Source organism: Zootermopsis nevadensis, unplaced genomic scaffold (assembly GCF_977971745.1).
Source record: "Zootermopsis nevadensis isolate Lab colony 2312 unplaced genomic scaffold, Znev_1.0 Znev_ptg000029l, whole genome shotgun sequence".
Taxonomy (NCBI): Eukaryota; Metazoa; Arthropoda; class Insecta; order Blattodea; family Termopsidae; genus Zootermopsis; species Zootermopsis nevadensis.
Window position 1 is genome coordinate 640,966 of NW_028259161.1, and position 21,465 is coordinate 662,430.

General features: G+C 43.3%; 1 protein-coding gene across 8 annotated transcripts in view; it reads right to left on the bottom strand.

The window, feature by feature from the left end:
* Positions 1-21,465, bottom strand: part of LOC110837873 (membralin) — a 294,281-nt gene that overhangs the window by 195,452 nt on the left and 77,364 nt on the right. For 6 of the 8 annotated variants that reach the window (XM_087358269.1, XM_087358270.1, XM_087358265.1 and 3 more), the window contains one exon: positions 15,706-20,309. The exons of the other annotated variants lie outside the window; for them this stretch is intronic. In XM_087358269.1, the coding sequence (XP_087214395.1) occupies positions 19,737-20,309 (573 nt within the window). In that variant the 3' untranslated portion in view covers positions 15,706-19,736. Of the gene's footprint in view, positions 1-15,705; positions 20,310-21,465 lie in introns of those variants that run through there. 8 annotated transcript variants of the gene reach the window in all.

The following is a 21,465-nucleotide window of genomic DNA, read 5'->3' on the forward strand; positions in this document are numbered from 1 at the left end:
GAAGGAAAAATGGTGGACGACAAGGAAAGAACGAACATCGCCACGTCGTGACGAAAGATGACTCGCTCAAATTGCACAAACGTCTATTGAATAAGCTGTACGTAATATTTCTTACAGGTATTAAAATTCTTAATCCAAATCTTAGATGCGGACGCTGAAAGCTTCGAATTTGCTTCAGAAGTTTCATGCAATATAAACGTCGCTGGTGCTGAAACACAATAGCAGCTCGCGCGAACTGCAGCTGAAGAAGCGAGAAGAAAAACGACGGAAATCTAATTTTAACCTAACAAGACTTTATTTTAATATAGATATACGTACAATACATTTCTCGTTGCTGTGCTCTCTCCTAATTAAAAGTGATTTTACATCGTTAATAAAAAGGAAGCCGGAGCGCCGGCAAGGCAAACGACTTATCTTTTTAATTACCTTTTAAGGTATCTTTACGCTACACGATTTTTCACAGACGCTAGTGCTAAGCGTTTTGTGCAAAACCCTAGCACAAGGATCAACCAGGATCCCATGCGCACCGAAACACAGAGCGCGCCCGTCCACCTGCACTGAAGGCAATGACCCTCTCTGCATGCTGGCTTTTGTTCAAAGAGACTTCTGTTGACATTACTGAAAATCCACAAATCGCTTTTACCAGTGTGGGACGGTAAAAAAAAGCGCTCATTTCACTGATCTTATTAGACACCACATAAATCCCACTTAATGCACAGTACGAGTGTTTTAGGCGAAGAACGTGACCAAGAGCACATGAAAACAGCTGGACTGACAGAAGTCAGCGGAAGGTGTTACGGGGTCCTCGGACCCCTGGCTATGGGCACTGAAACCCTTACAAGTTGCCCCCCACCCCCTCAAAAAAGTGCAAGAGATGGCCAGGGTACGGTTTATTTCGAGCACAATAATGATCGCGCCGAACTAGATCAGAACAGAGAGGAAGTTATAAAGCGGAGGACAGCGACGTCTTCGCAAATTGCACACGGAGAATACGTTTCACTTTGAAACTTTTGCGTCACATTTAAAATAATGCTTTGTGACGCAGATGCTCCAGTTTATGACTCGTGGATTTCAGGCACGAACGACCGGAGTTTTAAGTATTTAAGATTTTAAATATACTGTATTATTTATGCCGTCGCGCGAACACCGAGATCGTGGGTTCCAGTTCCACTCGAGAGCGGGTCGACCTCCGGTTCAAGGAGCCCTGTACATGTCGAAGCAAATTCTAACGCAGTGACTCATTAACTCGCAAAACGGCAGGCCACCCTGTCCGATTGTTAAGCAGCAGTTCGCACATTTTGGTGCATCCTGTCTTCCAGGACGTCGCGTCTGTGGCACACTCGGCTGGCTCACACTCCACCAGGCACCAACTGAGCCGGAAAATGAAGTGTCATGACCAGTTAAATATTTATTGAATGCAACATCAGTATACGAGGAGGCGGGCGATGAGTTCCGCGGGGCGCCATAACAGTTTAGTTTACAACCGGATTCAACGCGACAACCGGAGTCAAGTGGCTCTGGGAAACAAGACGAGGCTCTGGAGTTAACAGCGCCGAATTAGGTCCCGGTAAGCGTAGGAGGGGCATCTCTCAGGACACACGCCAGTCCAAAATACAAAAACGCAACAAAAAAGAATAATCCCCGGAATTCAAAACGAGGTGCTAAATCCAAGCCCGATGCTTACAATGATCAGAGATGTTTGAATTTTTCCCCCGTAATGTGAACAGAATTCCGATCCAAGAGAAACAGCATCTAATACACGGACCCTTAACAAAAGGAGAATTGAAACTAGGGCAGAAACGTCCTACAGCCTAACTTCCCGACCCTCTCCTGGAAGGATATTAAGTGCACGCAAGTGGAACAGTTGGTTCTATTTCCGAAAGAAGGACTAGATCCAGGTCAAATAGAAAAGGCAGCATCGCATTGCTCAAGCAGACCTCTGAAACAGGGCAAAGAGCAGTAACAAAGAAACATTTGTAGCCTACGCATTTCCGAGACAATTAAATCCAGCTCCGAAGCACAAGTCATCAGAACCATGGAATCCCATTTCCGAAATATCCTCTTTCGGAACTGGACTTCAAGCGCCACGTACAATGACCATCTGGATCCCCATTTTTGTTTCTGTAAGTCCAATCTGAAATAATAATTTCGAACTTATATTTCTTTTTCTAACACCTGCACGTCTCACGCTCTGAGTGAACTGCCTTAATGTTTTCCTGTAATTAAATCCAAACAGCATCAGTACGCTACAAGAGAACCCGGCCGATTTAGTCGGTAGACATTCACCGACGTTTCAGAGGTACTTGCTGTCGCCATCATCACGGCGATGATGGATTCACTAAGCACCTCCGAAACGACGACAGACTTCTATCAGATCACGCGTCGCAAAAACCCAGAATGCAACCATGTTCCGAGAAACCCGAATCTCACTCAAAATTAATTTGCACGTGACAACACAAAACCAGCGCAGTGACAGATTCGGACAGACGTACGCGGACACCCCCACCCCCTCCCCACAATAGCGACTTCTGCAAATAATGCATAATACACTAAGAAACAAAACACACATCGTCACAATTCAACGTAAGTGGCTTGTTCAGTTGATACGGAGTTGTGATTGGAAGCAGTGGGAATTACTGTCACCTTGTTTCGCTTTCCACCTCATGCAACCCCGTGCGGGGGCGGGTGGGGGGGGGGGAGGGTTGAAGAGAGACTGCGTCTCGGGTTGCAGCGCTCCAGTGTTTTAATTGGAAGCATCCGACACCGAGGAGACACGGCCGCGGGGCTGCAACTGAAGAAGACTTTCTCCCTTTCCTCAAAAAGAGAAGAGCTGGAGAGACTAGGACCAGTAGCAGCGACAGTGCCTGCTTCGCACCAGTGCGGTCCAGATTTCAGCTCCAGTTTGGAGTCTGCCTATCTCGATCAGGGCTCTCATGATCTTCCTTGGTTCCTCTAATAATATTATTTGATATCGCAGTATTCGGGACCAACCTGTACGTTTTGTATTTCAGTTACACGGGTGAAAGAGGTAAATGCAAACGTGACCGTGGATAATCGAGACAAGGAAACTGTCGTACCCGGATTTAAGGTGCCATCGCGGTAACCGTCCCGAGGAGTTCGAAACCTCTGCCAGGAAAATCGGTCCTCGAGCCGATATTCGAACCCAGGGCCTCCAGAATTGCTAACTACTAAAACCCAGCGTCTAGTAACAAATGCTGAGGTATTAGTGAATAAGTAAGTAGGTTAGGTTATGTTAGATACGTACCTTAGTGTGTGAATGCGTGCAGCCTAGGTTTGCAATTGCTGTTCTTGGCTATCGACACAATGAACGAAACAAAACGGTCACTCAAAGGCTCACGCTCCACAATCTAATATCGGCATCGAGACTCCCTCTACAAGCGTGAGACTTGGTTAGATAAGTAGTCAGTTAAGTAGCAAAAACACCTCCACACCGGACTTAATTATAAAGCAGCCATGTCTAACTTTCTTGAATGTCATAACACGTACGTGTGCACTGCACACCTTGCACGCCATTTACTCATGAAGAGAAGAAAGAATAAGACGGAAGAGGAAAGGAAGAGAACACTGAAAACGTGTGATTTACGCATGCAGAATCTTCTGTCTGAGTGGTCAAATCGTGGGATGAGATCAGCGGGGCATGAATGAAAAAGCCTAACTTAAAGATCTAGGCGCAGATGGAAGGATATCAACATGGATTTAACGATTTAGAGTCTGAGGCTTTCGGACTGGATCCGTCTGACTCAAAACAGAAACCGGTGGCTGGCTCACTCGGAGACGAAAATGCACCTCTGGGTTCCGAAGATGGAGGTAAATTTGTCGACTAAATGAAAAATTATCAGCTTCTCAAAAAGGCCTCTACTTTGTAGTTTTCATAACAACGCTGTTAGCAGCTCAGACTATAGAGATTCGAATGACAGAATGATTAATGAACAATAAGTTGGACAGGATACGGAATAAAGCCGTCGTGGCCTAATTTATTGTACATTCCTGACATTCGCGTGGAGAAACTGAAGAAAACCACAGAGAATTCGATCTCTGAGCCGAGATATCAATCCGAGACCACTGAAATATGAAGCAAGAACACTAACTACTCGGCCGCTACAAGAGTTCATTCTTTACTTAGATTGTGAGTCAGCTTCGACCTTAGTTAGGAGGAAACATTTCGCTAACGTTGACATGTTCAGATGACGCTATAAGCTGGTTTTATTGAATAACAAGAACGAGAGAGAGAGAGAGAGAGATAGAGAGAGAGAATCAGTGCGTAGGGTTGCAAACAACAAATTAACCTCTCTTCAGATTGTTAATGGATCTCCACGGGAGAATAAGAAAACACCAACTATACGTCTAATTCAACTCCAGGAATGTTTATATCTAGAGAATGGAGCAAAGCGAATGCATTCGCTTTGCTCCATTCTCTAGAAATAAACAAGATGTTGTTCTTCAAGTCGCATCTGTACATTCGAATGTACAGATGCGACTTGAAGATCATCATCATCTCTCTCTCTCGCTCTCTCTCTGTGTGAGAATAAATCTGTCTCTTGTTTGCTGCAACGCCGTTCAAAATGTAATTTACCAGAGCGGCGCTCCAATCCGCTGGATAGCGTCACACGGGCCCTTCCTACATTCAGCGAACAACACAAAAACAAAGACTTGAGAATCGCCTAAATTAGAAATATTTAGGTCCAGATATATACGAAGCCAACTCTCTGGTATTTGACCTCAATAAAATCAAAGCTTGTCATTAGATACGACACTGAATCAGTTCAACGAATTTAACATCACCTATAATACGTGTCTCAATCTGCAGGGTACGCTATTCAGAAGCAAGTCTCGCTGTCAGAGGATTTATCCCGTCAACAGCAGAAAATGTTCGCTATAAACTCTTTTATGATTTCCCTGTCCTCAGCGGAACTCGTCTTGACGAGAAGGCGAAACCGCTGTGCCCCATAGAAGTGGCCTTGCCACAAAGATCCCGAAGGCCTGTTTCACTGTTCGGAGGCCTGACATTGTCACGCCCGCGTTGTGTATCATTCTACTCAAATCAATAACCCTTACATTGGTATTTTATGGATGGGGAGGGGGGAGGTCAGGTCCTGAAACGTTTCCAGTGTCGGGGACAGTGCAGTAAAGTTTACGGAGCGAGAGGTTTCCGTGTTGAAACGTTGACAAGATCCGTGCGCTAGGACCTGCTAGTTTTTCTGTATCCGAACAAGACGATTTCGTTAAGAAGGAGTCGATCAGATACACGACGCTGTCCACAACGTTTTATCATCCATTTCACCGAGATAATGTAACTTGCACGCTTAGCCTATATTAGAAAGCATACACGACGTCAGAAAACAATCCTTACTGAAGACGGAATGTTGGGGAGAATTGTTACGCACGTATGTCTCTTTGATGGCAGCATCGCTGACTCCCGTTAACGGTCCTACCTCCATATCAGGCGATTTCCAGTGTGAGTAAACTCTGAACCCTTCCTATCGACTGAGACCGATCTCTCTTTACTTACGCATGTTGATACTTTAAGACAAAAATTTGTACCTGTGAAAAGATCATGGAAGTACATGAACACACTGGACAGATTTTTTTTTCTGAGAAAGTTTAATGTCGCGTAAAGAATGCAAGCTTTAGATTTCCTATGCAAGGCCAAGACGAGATAAAAAAAAGAGACGAAGTCTTGTTTTAGAACTCGGAGAAGACTGGGAGTGGTTGGAGTAGGGGCTGAAGAAATACAGGGGCTGCAGAGGACATTGAAACAAAGGCAACAATTAATCCACAGAGAAGGCTTTAGCAGCCGATTGGGGAACCCCACAAGCACAGCGGAAATTTGTTCATTTGCCCTGTACTGTGACAAAGGCACGTAAAGTCTAATCAAGTGCTAATGAAAACGAATGTTGGGTTTCCAACCCTGTGCCCCACATTATAAAAACACCTCATGCCCCGCAATCTTTAGGGGTAAATTCGCTACCTTACGCGTACTTCTGAAACTTATCGAATATATTTCACGAAGAACTGATTTACAGGTATCCTGGATAAGATGGGAAGATAACATTAAGATGTATACCGGATAAAGTGTGAGAATGTGGGCTGGTTTCATTTGATCACGAACAGACAGCAGTGGCGGCTTTTTTTACCAACGTAAAGAAACCTTTGGGAGGGAAATGTACCGAGGACCTCAGACATTACTGACAGTAGATTTTCAATGATTCTGCTCAGTGGAAAGTGTTCTTAACAACGACTTAGATGTGAATAAATTTTTCATAGCCTGGTTGTTTATGTATGTTCCTAGTCAAATGTTTCTCGACGTATAGTTATTTTATTGTTGCATGACGGATTACTTCATAAAAACAAGTGACTCTGTGTGTTTTATTCGCCGAAATGCACTTGAGGACCGCCACATACAGAGGCTGAGAACATTCAGTCAAGGACGCGTTAACATGTTTGCAGAGTGTGGCGAGTGTCCCTGATATTCCATTCCTGTAGAAACACTTTGGCTCCGTATTTATAGCAACAGAGAGTCCAACCTTTCGCATGTAACGAAGCATCATTCCAATACGAAAAGAAATCGCAAATACAAAGAACGAGGCAACGTAGTTTCCGATCCTTTCCGTGAATGATGAAGTGGCTTGGAACAACAACAACAAAGAAAGAGGCAGGGAGAGAAGCTACACAGCTGTCCTCCCTCTTACATAATTTAAGTTCAACTGTTTCTCCGCCCATTATTTCCTTTCCATTTACAAAAATATGTCAATTTCATTTTAAAACCCGGAACAGAGAGAGCGTCTAACCCGTGAAACGGTCTCTGACAAGTGTTTCTCTAAGCCGTGGACTATTTTAACTTGCGGGGAAATGTGTGCAGCAGAAGTCCGTGCTCATACACATCCAGCTTGACTTTTAAGTTGCATTTTTTTTAACATCCATTGACGGAGGAAAACATTCTTGTTTCAGTCCGTGTGCAGTTACGTCTGTCTGCCTGTGACCTAACCAAGCTCTCACAAAAGAAGACTCAGGTTTGCATGGGATGGAATCGGGTGTGTGCACCACCCACGGAAATAACCATAAATTGCGTCATTAATGTAGCATCAGTGCGTATGTCACGGCATATTTAATAGGACGCCCTGATGACGGAGGCATCATGGACCTCCGAAGCGCTGGTAAACTTCTACCAGACTACACGGCGCTACAACCCAGAAGACAGCCATCCTCATTACGTGTTGTCTTACTTCGGTTAGAACGAGAAATCAGCCATCCCCCAGATGACACACGAGAGACTGTGGAGCAGCGATGGAATTATACTGACAAGAGAAAACCTAAGGACTCGGAGAAGAACGTGTGTCGACACAAATCCCACATGGACTGCCCGGAGTGAGAACTCGGACCTCCAAGGTGAGAAGCCAACGACCTGAGCTACGGTGGCCTGCCCCTTTACGACGTCTTCCAGTCAACTTTTCGCCGTCCGTGCCTTTAAACATCGAACACGTTCGGTAAGAAGGGCGTAAGCGAAACGTAGATTGTATTGAATTCGACCCTTCTTGCCAGAGCACTAAAGACATACAAATGAAAGCCGGGGGCAAAGCAGGAGAAGTCTTTCCTTGTTACGTGTTTAAAAGGCGAGGCGATTTCTGGTTTTCCTCTAACGAAGTTGCTGTTGCCATTCTGAATGAAATCGTTCTGCCTTCCCTTTTGTAAGACTTCTTAACTTGATGCGTTTGTGTGTGGGGAGCCAGTTCTATACAGACGAAGCCCCCGATGTGAACACCTATGCCAGCGCCATCTCTTTGCGTTTACACCACGATACCAAACGTGTAAAACACTTTTTAAGTTTCACTTTCTAAAAAAGAAAAAAAATAGTTTTGCACAAAGTTTGTGTCTTGTGCATAACTTCCGTGGCGATGTGAAGGAATCAGGGCAGCGTATTTCGTTGTCATGACAACAGGTAAAACTGTATAAGATACGGGTGGACAGGGAAGGAAGATTACAGGATGGTACAGAATAATTTATACGTTTGCAATTGATTGATTGCCCGCCTGGCGGTGACTGGCTTCTAATACGAGAGTTCGACCACGAAACGTAAGAAAATTACTGTGACTCAGAAGGCCGTCGAAATCAGTTATTGACTTCCTATCGGCACTGCCAGCACGACTGCATTAAGAGTGCTGAAACACGTGGGCTGTACGTGGCAAAGTAAATTATGCACATACAATTTTGATCAGAAACTAAGTTTTTTTGGTTGAAAAATATCAAAATGTGGCTTGGAGAAGCAGGGTAGAGGATGTGGACTTGATTCAACTAAGCCAGGAGGCAGGCATTTACAAAGACGACGTCTGGGGCTCTAAAACACGATACCTTGAATCTTAATAGGCTGCATCCTGCTGCCTGTCTCAGGTTTTCAAACAGCGCGCAGAGTTCCAAGTGCTGACTCTTGTTTTTGGTTTGAAAGCATCGACACGATCTCTGAAGTACAAAGACGCAACTTGGGCAACGCACCTGACGCGCTTTTTTTTTGTATAAGGCACAATACGGTTTATAATTCGAGATGTGATCTGGATTCTGAACCACCCAGTGATCTCACCATGCCTCCTCTCCTCCCCTTGCCCCTCTGACCCCGCAGTACCATTTCACCACTTCCAACCACTTACATCAAATTTCAGCAGAAGGCAAAAGGAAACCTTATCCTGGTTTTACACACAATTCAAATTCACATTAATATTTTTGCTCCAACCTCGGTTCGTTCATGTTTCCTTATTACTGTTTCGAAATAATGCGCAATAAACGTGGCAAACAATAGCAGCCATGTAAGCTTCATTTTCCTCCCTTGCGTATTTTCCTGGGACGGAGAAGGAAAAGGATGAAGGAAAATGGTTCCGGTGTGTTTGTGATTTCCCGAGATTTGACTAAGTCGTAGCAACGCTCTCCAGACAATTAAATCCTTCTTTTATTTTGTACACCAAACAACGGGATCCTTGCCTCCTTCTAAAGCCTCATCCTTCATTTGCAATTTCTGTGAAACAGACGAAGACAGCGATCCGTTGTTATGATACGTAAGGGAGCAAAGGACTTAACTTCCTTTATTTAAAATGTAAATTTTCTTTTAGTCTGTCAGAAATTTAGCTAATTGCTACAGAGCAAACCAGAAGTAGACGCAGTTCGTTTCACAGCATGATTCAAAAGTACATTTTCCTTTAGAGGCCCCAAGTACGAACAGATTTCCTTGGAAGCTGGTACGAAATGTCTTGAAAGGGACACCATGCTAAGCATCGCCCATTCTCTGACATACTCGAGCAGAGGACAATGCCCACTGTCCACAGTACTATTGAACTCGTGGGCAGCGTAAGCCTCGACTAGTTGCTAAGCAACGTCTTGTTGGCTGGAGCTGGCTAACGGCGCAGTTTACATCTGACCGATTCTCTGTGTGTGTCAATGTATGGAGTACCGCTGGACCACAACCATAACATTCGTATACCGGTAATGAATCAACCACCGTGGCAGACATTCAGAGTAATAAAACCGTCTTGATTCCAAGTTATGGAACTTCAAATGCAGTTCATGACAGAAAAATTTTCACTGCAGTTTCCAACGCACGCAGTACTTCAACTCCGAAAATCGTCCACGTTTGCGCACGAGACATGTAGCGCCAAATGTACAACCTCGTCTCAAGCAGCGGGCGACATGTGATACCCCAAGTTCAAGTAGTTACAATTCTGAACAAAGCCAAAGCTCTCTCGCGCACTTGTGTTTAGTACACTAATTAGCAGTCTCCTTCATTAGCAGGATGCTTACAGCTCAACAGCTTTGCGAATTCCTACCATAAACCCCGCAGGCCACGGCGAGATCACAACATACCTGCACCAAAAGCTCTTCCATAACAAAGCGACTGTCAGATACAGATTTAAGAAATGGACATGTTTTTATCGAACCTTCGACGTCACATCTCGTCTTTGGTCGTTCCCAAAGCCATTCAAAGTCAATCTTCGACGCTATGTACCATTTTAACGCGTCGTAATCGCCCACTGACGTTCTATCATGCGTTTATGCAACCAAATTTCACGTGCAACTCTTGTTTCCCTCATCCGTGCTGCCACCCCCCCCCCCCATATTCTCCTCGACAGTTTATCAGACACACTCGATCTTAGTTCTCCTCTCAAAGTGACGAAATACACAAAACAACTAAAATTACTACTGAAAGATGAAATTATTAACAATATTTAAGGAGCGAACACGAACGCATCGAATTCATTAAACAATTGATTGATAGCATGCAAAGAACGGAAGATAAGCAATGAAGAAGAAATTAACCTTCTTCAAGGGACCACAAAGGAGCGGACGCCACAGAGAATCGAGGAAGAGAGAAAGAAGAGGGAACAGGTGACACAGTGATCCTGGACAGAAAATAATGGATGACAGAATTTAATCTCGAATGCAACCTTGTGACCCACAAGTGTTCCTTCCTCCAGCAGACCAGACCGGGGCATCAGCCCTGCACGCTACCAGCAATTCCGCAATCCGATCACTTCGGCGACCACCATGGTCGAGGCGGTCGCGACGTGACGTGTCATGCAATAAGCCCTTCAGAACCTATTAAACGGCGTCGCACTGTTTGCTGAGAAAATATTTTCCCGTCTATCGACTCCCTCACCACCAACTCACTCGGTTGTCAGGGACCACGCGCTACTGCACTCCTCCCACGAAGAGTCCAAGAAGTCCACAACATCCACTTGCAATCACCACACGCCAGAAAACATAAGCGCTCATGAACAGCCAACATTATTTCGAATCTCTCGGCCAAAACCTATATCCCCCACCGGAATGTAACAATGCCATAAATCCGCACAAATAATTACTAAATAAAGTTTCTGTCTGCCTCCCTGGAGCAGCAGCAGAGCGATCGCTTTAAGGGGACAACAAAGGTTGCCAAGCAACGAAACTTCGGCGAACAAAAATGGCTTTTGCACTGTAAAGATCCCTCGTAGTCAAGGTCAGGTGGCATCCCTAAATGATTCTGGTGAAGAGAAAAGCACTTGAAATGCTATCAGTCACTAGTCACTCTCGTGTCGCATTCCAATGCGTTGCAAGAAGTACACCTTTCCGTAAGGCCAACGTCGCCCCGTGTCAGAAAGGAGGTTACGGTGATATAACCTCTGCATCTGATATTGAGAAACTTATATTACCCCACTGAAGGGCCCCGTCGTGGCGTACAGCCAATACATCTGATTTAGATAAAATGCCACTGGCCTTCATTTCGAGAGAAAAACATGAACTACTGAAGGAATCTGCGGACAGACCGCGAAGTAAAGAGGAAGGAGAAAACTGGAAAAAATTACACTATTGGGAAATTCGACGTCTGAACTAATTTGCCTAGTATTACTGTGATGGTTACGTCATGAAAGTCTACTGAATGCAGACAACATATCGAGTATAATTTAGGGGCAAATAAGAAATGTATGCAGTATTTTCAAAGGAAACCATAATGTAAGTCAGCGTCCATGTGAGGCAAATATTAAAATGGACATTAGCAAAAAAAATATATATATATAATAAATTAAACAGCACTCCTTTATACAGTGGCTTTTGTTTTGACGATGTCGAATATTTGTGTTAAGTTAAATAACAGCCAATTTTTGTTCATGTTTATATGTTAAATATTTACGACAATCCTAAATGAGCATGTTGCTGTTTTGCTAGAATAAATTGTATTTTCGGTAAATTTCATAAGACGCCTAATTGTAAGTTGTGGTCTCTTATGGTTACCAACCAGGCCAGTATCGGACGAAGTGTGTGTGTGTGGGGAGGGGGTCAACTTGCGGGATCAGCCGTGCAGGTAAGATTCTCCCGCCCCCCGCCCCCAGAGTTCAGGGTGCTGTATCGTATACTTTGCTCTGTGTCGGTGTATTTTTCATTAAGAAAAGCTCTGGCCCAGTCGAACCTTGCATCAACTGCCGACCCCCGTTCATTTGCACAATTTGTTTCCGCACGAATCCGCTTTCTACCGCCTTCAGTCACTGATATAAGAAAGATAAGTGGAGACGATTTCGTTGTGTTTCCCTCCAGCCACTTTATTACACAGGGAATCTGTGCAGAGAAAATTATTTTTAAAGTCAGTTTACGAGATTCTATTATTCTCGTAATACAAAGGCCTGTCAAATTATCACGATGCCACGTATGATACAATAAAAATTACAAGAAAAGCGAAAAATTGTACTCCAATGAACTGTGTACATATTTCAAGTGAATTATTATCATCGTCTTTCATTTGCTGAAACATGGCGTGAATTGGATTCACCTGACTCACGATAGGATCCGGTGGCAGACTCTTGTGAACACGGCAGTGAACCTTCGGGTGTGGAATACATTGACGAGCTGAACAACTCTGCCCCATGGAGTATGTTCAACGAAATACGAGAAAAAATAATTCCCTACCTCTTCACATTCAAGTGGCAATTATGTGTGCCAGTTGCCTCATCCAGTAACTGTGCGTTTCGCTCACAGGGTGCATTTGTGCGTTTAGTACGATTCGCAGAATTAACAGAGATTAATTCCCTAAACACCTTTAACCAACTGATTTTTTTTTTGTAATGGGGACTCGTGTTTTCTTTGCGGTACGGACTGAATTCTAGATGTTTAGACGAGCGTCGACTTTAAATGGTTAATAGTTCCGTATTACGCTATTTATAAGCGTTAAGACCAACGATTTATAGCAGATAGCATATACATTTTCTTTTCGTAACATGTCGAAATAATAATGTTTTGTTTTTGTGAAATTAATTACGCTGAGTTGCAGTTCAAAGTACCTACAGCACACGCCTGAGCGTGACCGAACTTAAATCTGTGCAGATCTTCAATCGCAAATTTAATCTAAATCTGTTCGGATGTTTCGACGGTGACACGCGGTCTTAACACCTCCAGAGCAGACGTGAAAGTAAACGGACATCCACGTGTCACAGCTCAGACGGTGAGCCATACGATGACAAAACGAGAGCCAGCAAGAAGAACCAGGCTCGTGTAGGGACAAAGGCTTCCTCCTCCCATGCTCCGGACGCTCGGCAGGCCCGTACAGCCGGCACAGAAGTATTCAGTCGAGGCGTAAACGAACTGAGAAGAGAAGAAGTTGAGAATAAGAGTGGTAACCGATTGGAGAGATTAGACCACGGACAGCAGAAGGATGGAGAACAAAACGAGAATTTACAATGAAAAAGAGCAGAACAGCAGAGACCAGAGAAATAAGGGGAAGGGAGGGTGTAGACGCTGCCTGTTTAAACAGCAAAAGGGCTGTTCAGCATTTTCAAATATCAATAAGATTTCCACTCTATCAAGTGCGTGACAGGTGAGGCTTCGTTTAAAGCACTTGCTCATTAACAGGTGGAGCTGAAATATCGACAGAAGCCGCGGAAACCTTTGTTCTAGGTATCAGGCCCGAGCGTCAATAACGCAGGAAAATGTTCAACGAATCGCCAAGTACCCAGCACCACAGCAGCCGAGAGTTAACTGATTCGGTCTGACAATGGTTCCAAGGAGGACAAATCTAGGGCGTCATGCCAGAGGGCATATCAACAGTCCCATAATCGGATGTACTTGGTCCGACAGCATAAGACGGCGGGATGAATCTGATCCAAACCCTACCACAATATTCTCCGACGATACATATTCCAGGTGGTCTCTTCCCTCCAAGTTTTCCGATTTCTCATCTCTGCCACATCCCACCCACGTAATCCTCCTATTACTTGCTACAGCTTTTCTCCAGCCACTCGTAGGTCCAGACACACACAGCCGATAGCCAATCAACTGTCCCATTAGACTCCGGTTTTCCCCAGTGTCTGAATGCAAAGTAATACGAAATCGAATACAAGGGAAATGCGACGTGGCTCAGGGTGGAACAAGAACTCATTCCTTAACAGCATTTTCGTGAAAAAGGGCAAGTTGCATTTCTTCCGCAGCATTTAAGGGAATCCCGATTAAAACTGTTGTAATGTGCCTGCAAAGAGGGCACTTGTGGCAATAAAGTCTTAATTAATTCGTAATTCATTAACACCAAGCCCTTCAGAGAAATCAAGACCAGACACTTTTCCAAGAAAATGAAACAAACATCTGAGAAAACAACAACACAGCTCCAAAGGAATGTAACAATTGCCAGGACAGAATTCATCAAACGATGAAATGAACGCCCAAACTGTATCAAGCGTAAAATTACATAATTCTTTTGTCTGTAATTATTAAAATCTAAAGCACGGCTAAATCTTATGATCCGTCACCAATATTGTCCAACTATTTTGTAAAGGACGCCTTGCAGGCGGGCTAAGACTTAATTTTCGCATCACACATCTGCCTTCACTACTACTACAGCAATCCTTCCTAACGAAGCCATGCAGTTTTAACAAGAATCAGGGAATCAAAACCTCAGCGAGAAGCCATATCATCTTCACAATTAGGACAGATAATTGTTTGGACAGAAAACTCTCAATGAGACGCCACCACCCCAGTGGATAGCATGTTATTGACGACGAAGAGTTAAAACTGCTCTGTGCCGAAGCAGCACGCCCTGAAGGCATGAAGCGGGAGTGAGAGCAAGTCTCCTTCATTTTTTTTGTAGTCTTGGCACCAGCTAGAGGCACGCGTTCAGCACCGTGCCCAGACAACTCGATGCCAAGCAACGGAGATTCACAAGTCGCACAGGAGGCTGGGTGGGCCCCAGATATGCTGACAAACGGAAAAATCCCAGCCCACAGCTACTGAGTCACACTCCTCACGGGCATAAGAATCCAGCAGTATTATCGGCATTCAATACACGAAATTATAACTAATTATGTCTTAGTTTGCAGAACCTGGGTCAGAGCCGTCCACCTCCCAAGCTCATAACCTAGGCACTTCCCTGAGTTCCATCCTATGTTATCTTCCAATCTCGTTCTTGGTCTTACAAGTAGTCATTTATTTTTCAGCAGCTTCTCCAATGCATCATCGCCCTGATTATGGAGGCAGCAAGAACCTCTAAAGCGTCGGTAAACTTCTACCAGACTACACGGCGCAACAACTCAGAAGACAAGCCATCTTCAGATTCACCGCCGTGAAAACCTCAAATCCGACATAACTTAACTTTCCACTCATCCCAGAAATCAATTTCTGAGAGCCTGTTTGTAAAAGGATATTTAATGATCTGCTGAAAACACTACACTTCAATAAAAAGCATACACAAATGATTGACTTATGCGTTCCTAGTAAGTTTGTTTACAATGCAAATGCGAACATTAATGAGATTTTTTGTTAAACGCAACAAGAAGGATGTGCGTTTTCTAATTACGAATTTGTTCTGAAATGTAACTACGTAAAACTATTTCAGGAAGTGTACAATGAGATTTCTGAAGCTCTACCGATGGAAACTGAACGCAAAGAGGAATGTCAGAATTGTTTCTGTGTTTTAAGAAACCTTGTACATTTCAGGTAGCCGTGAGCTGACTAAAACTGTTCGATTGATGACGTGGCAATGTGTGTAGTTTACTAACGTCAATTACTCTTCATTTGTATAAATATAAACAAAATAAATACGTGAAAAATTTAGGCTGCAAACCATTGGTTATAAAACATTGTTTTTACAGGGAAACACGATGCAAAAAAGTCTGCTACATAAAAGAATAATAACAATATCCATTACTGATAAATTATGGGTAAACACACATAAGAAAATGTCACACTTCATATTTTTATATTGATTACGTTTTAATACAAGTATCTATGCCTGAAATATACATCAATTGTTACCCAGATTGTCACCTTATCACAAGTTGCACCACTGTTGCCACAAAGGGTGCAGAACGAATGTCAATCCAACTGCAATGCACTTACAATTTTATGCAATAACCAACAGACATGCTCAATATAACTGGGCAATATGTCTCCCAATGACAACAGGAAGTCAGAAAGGCCAATGGAGCGGCGTGCAAAACGATGGACCAAATGCAGGAACGAGGAACTGGGAATAAAACGTCCCACTGCCAATGAAGAGGAGGAGAGAGGAGATGTGATGAGCCAGGAAGAAATAAGTACATGCTATTCACACTCCTTGGCAAAGAAACTGGATCTGTATGTATTTCTTTTTCAGAACATAAACCCATCTACCTCAGCATTTTGCGTTGGGGCCTTCCAGGAAGACAAAAAAGAATGCCAAATATTCCTAACACACAGATTCCAAAGCTAAAATCAGAACACAGAATAAGAAATTCAGTAATTAAAACCTTGTTACACAGTGGATTCAGCATCAAATCATTTCGTGAGCTTAAATTAATGTAAAGATAATGAGAAAATAAATAACATTTCTGGCTTCTAAGGTTTATGTAACACACATAATGTCCCCGGACTTGACGTTCCATTTCCAGTCGATTCACTAAAATGTTGACAGATATTTTTTATTGTTTATTTTTAATTTTGAAGATTAGTGGCAAAAGACACGGTCGCTGACTATAATGCGTTCATGCTAACCACTAGGACATTTGGAAGAAGTCCACCAGTGCCACCAACATCGAAAGCAAAAACGATGAACGACATTTCAAGTCAACAGCAACCACGCAGTTACTAACACCAGTAGAGACGAGAAGATGGCTGTCCTCTGGGATGTAGCACTGCGTTATCTGGCAGAAGTTTAGAGATGTTTTAGAGGTCCTTGTTGCCAGCATCATCAGTGATGAGTGATCATCCTGATGATGGAGACAGCTAGGACCTCTGAAACGATGGTAAACTTCTAATAGACTACACGGCACTACAACCCAGAAGACAGCCATCTTCGTACTCGCTGCCACGAGAACCTCAGGTCCTACCAGTAAAGACAATTTCCGAAAAGTTACGCGTGCTAAATATAAGTTGGCCAATGACCAACGTCTAACGTAACTGCAGTATAATTATATTGGGCTGTCATTAAATTACCCTTCCGTCACCTTTTAGGATATTCAAATATTCTCCTCACTCCCACTTTACACAGAATTTCAGCACCATAACAAGATCTTAGAGCAGAGCAACTATTTTTCATAAAGTAACATAATGGAAAAGATTTAACTGACATCAAAATATTACACGAACATAAATATCTAATATAACTTCTATAAAAATTGGCTTTTAAATAGATGATCTCCTAGGACAGATATTACGTCCCCCCAAATCATAAAATGTCAATATGAATGAAAGAAAAAGGAGCAATACTTTAACTATTCCATTTGATTTTGCTGAAAAGTGCTGACAAATTAAGACCACCAAAGAAAAATCGTGACAATGAAAGCATAAACACTTGTTTACTCTCCTCGCCTTTCTCAAAACAGAGTTTATAAGAGTCCTCTGATGCTGTGACTACCGCCAACACATCCTGACACCGTGTAACATGGCCCAGACAGAAAAATCATGGCGCTTGACAGGCTAATGAAATGCCCACTTTCAGACGAGTCGTCTGCGTAGAGATTACATTCACAGAACATTTTTGCATCTTCCTTCATCACTGTTTGCGCCACATTCTTCCATTCGATGTAAGGATTGCCTTTCAGTCTGTAATCCGCCATGAACTTTCTGCCTTGCCAATTATCTTTATCACACAAAATTTAAAAGTTCTTAGCTTTAATTTTTATATTATTTTATATATCATAGAAATTTAAATTTACAACACAACAAAATACCTCTGCGGTATGCATCAATTTAAACCCACATTAACACATGTTCTACATGTTCTCTCAAATACGTAAAATAAATTAAATTTTTAACAGTGTTTACACTGCGAATATGGATCAGTCCCTTCTTGTGTTCCTATGTACAACAACTGATCGCTGCTGAATGGGCAAATCTGACAGAATGATGTTTCCACACTGTTTTAGAGTTTCAGTACCAGTTCACATTAAGACAAAACGGAAAGACGAGATCCTTGAACACGGCGCGTTAGCACAATCCACACTACAGTCATTCTTTGAATAACTCTGAGACTGGAGCTTAGCGACCAATTTGTTCTCAACGCACATTAGCCTGCCGCCCAAGTCCACCCAATGCATATTATCTTCATAAATTAAATTTACCAATCCATCAATCTATAGCAGTGAAAATATTAATTATTTAATAAATGACATCAATTTAAACTACGATTACACGAGTCGTGAGTCAGAAACTTTCCGCAACGATCTACTTTACAGCTTGATGTGTTGGCTGCACTGCTTATTTTGCGTTACTGCGAAATACTTTCGACCTCGACCGGCCAGTTGCAGTCCCGCTCCGCCTTCCGGGTGCACCCCAAGGAACACCAGGATGCAGTGATACGATTTCTGTGGGCCAAAGCTGTGCCAGGGGCACAAGAAGTTCATCGCGGGCTTTCAGCACGACATGGAAACGTGTTTCACCGCGGCGAAGTGCGTGCGAACGGACGGCCACGTTCACAAACGGTCGCACAGCGATCAAGAGCGATCAGAACGCCCGTCCACATTCACCAGAGGAAAACAACGGAGGAGTCCGAGACATGATCCAGGATATTCGCTAATGAAATCATCCGGGTTTCATAAATTCTGTGCAAGGTGGGTTCCAAAACAACTCTCAGCAGAGCACAAACACTGCCCTTTTACAAACTGCCATGGCCCACTGAACAAAGGTGGCGATTGTCTGAGACGCGTCGTCCCTGGGGACGAGGCGTGGATCGAGGCCGCCATTTCGCCAGTGACCAAGAACTGGAAGTGGCGGTGTAGGCCTCGCTTGTCACTCAACCAAAACATTATTTTTTCTTTCTGGGGGCTTGTGGACCGCTGGACTAAGTGTGGTGAAAAGGACGAGGCTATATATATATATATATATATATATATATATATATATATATATATATATATATATAAAAAAATTGTACTGTCACTTTAATCGCGTAAACTTTCTGACCCACCTTCGTGTTAAATACCTAAAAAATAATCTTATATGGCTTTCATTTCTCGGGTGAAAGCTAACATAATTCGCTGGAATAATGTTGGTATGGGGCACTGTGTTTGTTTGTTTGTTTGTTATCTGTGAATACACATGCACTGAGATCCACCTTCGCAGAGAAGCAAGATGTGTACTGAATTTGCATTACAAGCTTACAACATTAAGTCCACGATTACCAGAAATGAAGCATACATTTCGTGCAATTTACGTTGTACGAAATAATTGTCCTACAAAGGTATCTTAGCATAGAATGAAAGAGGAACTAAAGAATTTCTATTTCCAAGTTGCAGAGTTTTTTTTTTTTTTTTTTAGTTTAAGAAGACACTCCACGAGGTGTTCCCACTGGGACATGAACAAATGTTCAAGATATATTGACCTCGGAAGTACTGAAACACGTCCCTCAGATAGATAAACCTCCTTCAGACCTTTCCTGTGCTACTATTAATATATTAAAGGTCCTGTACAAGTCACATTCTAACACAGCCAAATGGCCTCAAACCTCGTATCTGTATTCACCTGTGCACAAAATAATTTCTGAAAAATGTATATTTCGACTTTAGCAAATGTCGAGCATTTTGTGGCAGACACACAAATCACACCGGAACAGATGACCTGCTTGTAGCAACGCCTTCATTTGACTAACATGATAACAGTTTTATTCAATCAAGGTAACATTATATACAAACATTTGCAAAGGCGTGGATGCATACACTCGTAGGTATTTGTCCTTACCCCATATTGAAGCACCTCTGTATTATATAAGGAGAACATAGATTATCAAATTTCGGGCTGCTGCTGTATCACTGGGTGTCAAGACTAGTGGAAGGCATTGCATTTATCTCTTTCCCTTCTTGTTCTACCACAGGAACCAGGTCACCTGATGACTCTACAATATCATCATCATCATCATTCAATCTAGTCACAGACGAATGTCTATTTACCCCGCTGCCCTCAGAGGAAGAACGGAGTGGCGCTGCCCCTCCACAATCAACTGGCACAGAACTCGTCACCACCAAATCATCTGAAGTGGTGTCAAGGGCAGACGAAGACAACGATCCTCCTTCACCTACAACGTTGGAGACGTCAGCAACAGCAGTTGCTGCTACGTCTGGAGGTGATGACGATGACATCGGCTGCAGACCGGCCTCATCAGTGCCAGATGGTGGAGATGAATTCATGGTCTCCTGCCTAGCGCCGCTGACAGCTGCCGGACGCTCTGGAGTTACTGGTGCTTGCTGACGGATTCCTTCGGTACCCGCAGCAGCAGCTGTAGCAGCTTGCTGCTGCTGGTTTCGCAAGAGAAGCTGTTGCAACTGGGCCTGCTGCAGAATCACTGGCAACTCGTAATGGTGGAAAAAGTAGATCATCGAATGCTGGAACATCATTTACACACACACACCCGGTCACGTGAAAGGCGCGCACACACACACACACATTTGACAGGGCTCGTAAACAAGAAGAGAGGTGAGCTGCCCCTGTGCTTAGAACCGTGCCAGGCAGACTTATGGCGCATTCCTAGCCTTCGCACTAGACGGCGCGAGCTGCTCTCTAACCACAATACCCATTCCTTATAGGAGGCTTGGCGACTAACAAGAACAAGACTCGTCGAAGTAGTGAAGAGAAAATTTGATGCCTGTACTGGGAAATGAAGCCCAATAATCTGCTTCAAAACTAGTCGTTATATTGACTGAACTTTCCGGGATCATTTTTAATAGAAATAGCAGTTCGTAATAACTGTGTTTTTGAAACAGGTAAATAAATTAGCCAGTCTGTTACCTTAACGATACAGTGAATTAAAAAGTATGCAAGATTTAACTAGAAAACCGTGATCCTCGTTAAAAACTGCTGAATACGAATTAATGTTACCAAAAAGTAAGAAGTTTCTCAGTTAGAAAATACCTTAATTATGAACAGTTATTCAGTTAAGAGACAGACTACACAAATTTACTGGCCAGGATTTGATTCATAGTAAGTTTGTTGCAATTTTAGTTTTTCTACCATGCCCTTAAAGGTCATGCGGCTTCCAATTTCATGGGTGGTGTGTACTTTTCCATACAGACAGAGATGGCTGGAACATGAACCTTACTATTCATCTTGGCGCTTCACTCACATCTCGCCTGCACGCCAGTCTTAGCACAGATCGACAACTCCAAAAACAGCTGTTATGCACGTCAACGTAGGTCTTATGGGTTGTAACGCCTTGTGGACCTGCATACAGATATCAAGCTCTGGAGAAACATACAGCCCTCCCCTTCGATAATTTTCCTCCGCAAAGTGGGTATTTACCTACAAGCCCACCCGGTGTTGCAACCCTGAAGACTGACGTTGACATCTTCACTGTAACAATCTCAAATCACACAAGTATCATGCATGATCGTCCACACATATTGCAGCCCTCAATAAGGATACTAGAGAGTTCTCTGTACACTGCCAGGATGGCAAAGTAAAGAATACTCAGAAAAAGACAGCAGAGGGGCCATCTTTATCTGAACTTATCGGCTGCACATGGCAGTCATATGAAAGCAGCTG